Below are 2,922 nucleotides of genomic sequence, written 5' to 3'. Positions count from 1 at the left end.
GAGAGAGAGAGAGAGAGAGAGAGAGAGAGAAGCTAAAGAAAGAGAGATAGATAAAGATGAAGAAAAGATTCTGCTCTGATCCCACTTCCCTATCTCCCCAGCTGCTGGTACCTTCCCCTCTGAGATCATGCTCCACCTACTCTATATCTATCTTGTATTCTATACCTGTTATTTTCTCCCACTAGTATGTGAGCTCTTGGAGGGCTGGGACCGTTTTGGTCTTTCTTTGTATCCTCAGCATTTAGCACAGTGCCTGGCACACAGCAGGTGCTTAATATATGCTTACTGACTGATCCAGATAGGCTGCTCCAGGGAAGAATTTCCTCTAACAGTATACATTAGCGCTTACTCTACATCATACAGTCTTAGAGATGTCCCTGGCATTGGGAAAATGCCCAGGGTCACACAGCCAGGATGGATCACAGGTAGAACTTGAACCCAGCCAGTTATTTGAATGGTATTCCTGTAGCAGCACAGGAAAAGGAAAAAAAAATCTAGACCAAAATGTATTTAATGATTTCCATAGAGCTAAATTACAGCTATCTTACAACATGATACATCTCCCCAAAGCATTCTGGGATAACATGGATGTCATTCTTCAAAAAGAGAAGAATAAAACCAAATGGCTTTCAAAAAGTGTCTTCCACACAGGGTACGTCAGATGAGTTGAGACAGCCCAAATTGGAAGGGTAAGATTCTTTCAAGTAACAGGGATGAAGGTCTTTCATCTTTTCAGTCTGTATAAGGCTCTGAAAAAAGGAGACCAGCACGTGTGGATCAAGTCTTAGAGAAGCGTGATCTCGGTTTGAAGGGCCAAAGTCAACAACCAAAACAAAAGTGTCCAAAGTGACAAGCAGGCGCTGTTGGACACTGTCTGGGTGTGGGGCGATCTCCTGTGGCCTGGCAGCAGAGGCTCCACCGTGATATACCCATTGACGATTCGGATCCGAGGAAGTGGAGCTGGAGCACTAGGAGAAGAATAGAAAAGAATGATGAGACTCATCATTCCAAGCCAGGCAGTGATAACACTGAAAATGAAACAAACCATAGGTCCTTGAATAATGAAAAATGGCACAATCGATCAGTCAATAAGCATTTAAGTGCCTAACATGGGCCAAGTATAATAGCTCACCTTTTTATGTACAGTGTTTTAAAGAAGATAAATAATAATAGTTATTATTTATGGAGTTTGTAAAGCACTTTACAAATATTATCTCATTTTATTCAAACAACCTGGGGGAGGATGGTGTTATCAAATAAGGAAACTGAAGCTGACACAAGCTAAGTGACCTCCTCAGGGTCATACAGTTAGGACGTGTCTGACACTAGATTTTATTTCCGGTCTTCCAGAGTTCTGGGTACATCCTTCTAGCCACTGAGGCATCTAGCTGTCTCAAAAATCCATTACACAATATCCTGGACACAGTTCATCCAACCTTTGTTTGTAGATACCTCATGAAGGGGAACCTACTTCTCCCTAAGGCAATCCGTTCTCCTTCTGGTCAACTACCACTTCCACCCCCTGTAACCAGTCCTGTTTTCTGAGGCCAAGACGGGCTAAGGAGAACAAGCCTAAACCTCATCTGCACAGCAGCCCCTCAAGAAGTTCACGACATCTGCCTCATCCCTCTCACAATCCCCGCTGTGTAGGGGAAGACCTTCCTCAGACACACACTCGCTGAGTGACCCTGGGAAAGTCACCTAACCTCTTCTGAGTGCCTGGCACATAATAAGCATTTGATCAATGTTTGTTGAATTGGCCAGCCTCAGTTTAACATCTGAAGACCTTAGTTTATTCATCTGTAAAATGACAGGGTTGGACTCAGTGACCCCTTGGGTAGCCTTTCAGCTCTAAATCTATGTTCCTATGATATTTGTAAGGAGAAGGAAAACAAGTGACAAGAAAAATTGTCCAAAAATGCAGGTTCAGGTAGCCTTGGTTCAAGAAATGTGGGGAAGTGGGGAAGGCTTTCTCATGTGGCCCTGCTGTCCCTGCCTAGCACCTATCCCTCCTTCTCTACCCTCCCCCCTCCTCCTCCCTCTCTGTATCCTCCTCCCTCCTCCCTCTCTCCATCCTCCCTCTCTTCCTTCTCTGCATCCTCTCCCCTCTCTCCATCCTCCCCCCTCCCTCTCTGCAGCCTCTCTTTCCTTCCTCTCAATCCTCACCTCTTCCTTCTCTCCATCCTCCCCCTCTTCCCTCTCTCTATCCTCCCCCTCCTCTTTCTCTCCATCCTCTCCCTCCTCGTCTCCAACCTCCCCCTCTTCCCTCTATCCTTCCCCCTCATCCTTCTCTCTATCCTCCCCCTCCTTCCTCTCTCTTTCTTTCCCTCCTCCCTTTCTCTATCCTCCCCTCTCTCCATCCTCCCCCCCACAGCCTCCCTTTCCTCCATCTCAATCCTCCACCTCTTCCCTCTCTCCATCCTCCTCTCCCTCTCTACAGCCTCCTTTTCCTCCCTCTCAATCTTCTTCCCTCCTCCCTCTCTCTATCCTCCTCCCCTCCCCCCTCTCTCCATCCTCCTCTCCCTCTCTACAGCCTCCTTTTCCTCCCTCTCAATCTTCTTCCCTCCTCCCTCTCTCTATCCTCCTCCTTCCTTCTCTCTATCTTCCCCCCTCCTTACTCTCTTTCCTCCCCTCTCTCTCCATCCTCCCCTCTCTCCATCCTCTCCCCCGTCTCTGCAACCTCTCAATCCTCCCCTCCTCCTTCTCTCTATCCTCCTCCCCTCCCCCCTCTCTCCATCCTCCCCCCTCCTCCCTCTCTCTATCCTCCCCTCCCTCCTCCTTCCTCTCTCTCCCCTCCTTCCCCTCCTCCCCCCCCCTCTTCTCATGCCCACCTTTGGTCTCCCACCCCAGGGATGAAGGTTAGTGGCCCACTGAGACACTAGCAAACCCTGACACTGACCTCTCCTCCAGACGCACCCACAG

The 2,922-nt window shown here is 48.5% G+C and overlaps 1 protein-coding gene across 1 annotated transcript in view; it reads right to left on the bottom strand.

Annotated features, from left to right (window-relative positions):
- Positions 1-784: 784 nt before the first annotated feature.
- Positions 785-2,922, bottom strand: part of TRABD2A (TraB domain containing 2A) — a 53,516-nt gene continuing 51,378 nt past the window's right edge. Inside the window, 2 exon segments of the mRNA XM_027846102.1 lie at positions 785-968; positions 2,900-2,922. Of these exon segments, the coding sequence (XP_027701903.1) occupies positions 785-968; positions 2,900-2,922 (207 nt within the window).

This window comes from Vombatus ursinus, unplaced genomic scaffold, assembly GCF_900497805.2.
Source record: "Vombatus ursinus unplaced genomic scaffold, bare-nosed wombat genome assembly UNPS02015066.1, whole genome shotgun sequence".
NCBI classification, from domain to species: Eukaryota; Metazoa; Chordata; class Mammalia; order Diprotodontia; family Vombatidae; genus Vombatus; species Vombatus ursinus.
This window is presented reverse-complemented; position numbering and strand designations above follow the sequence as displayed.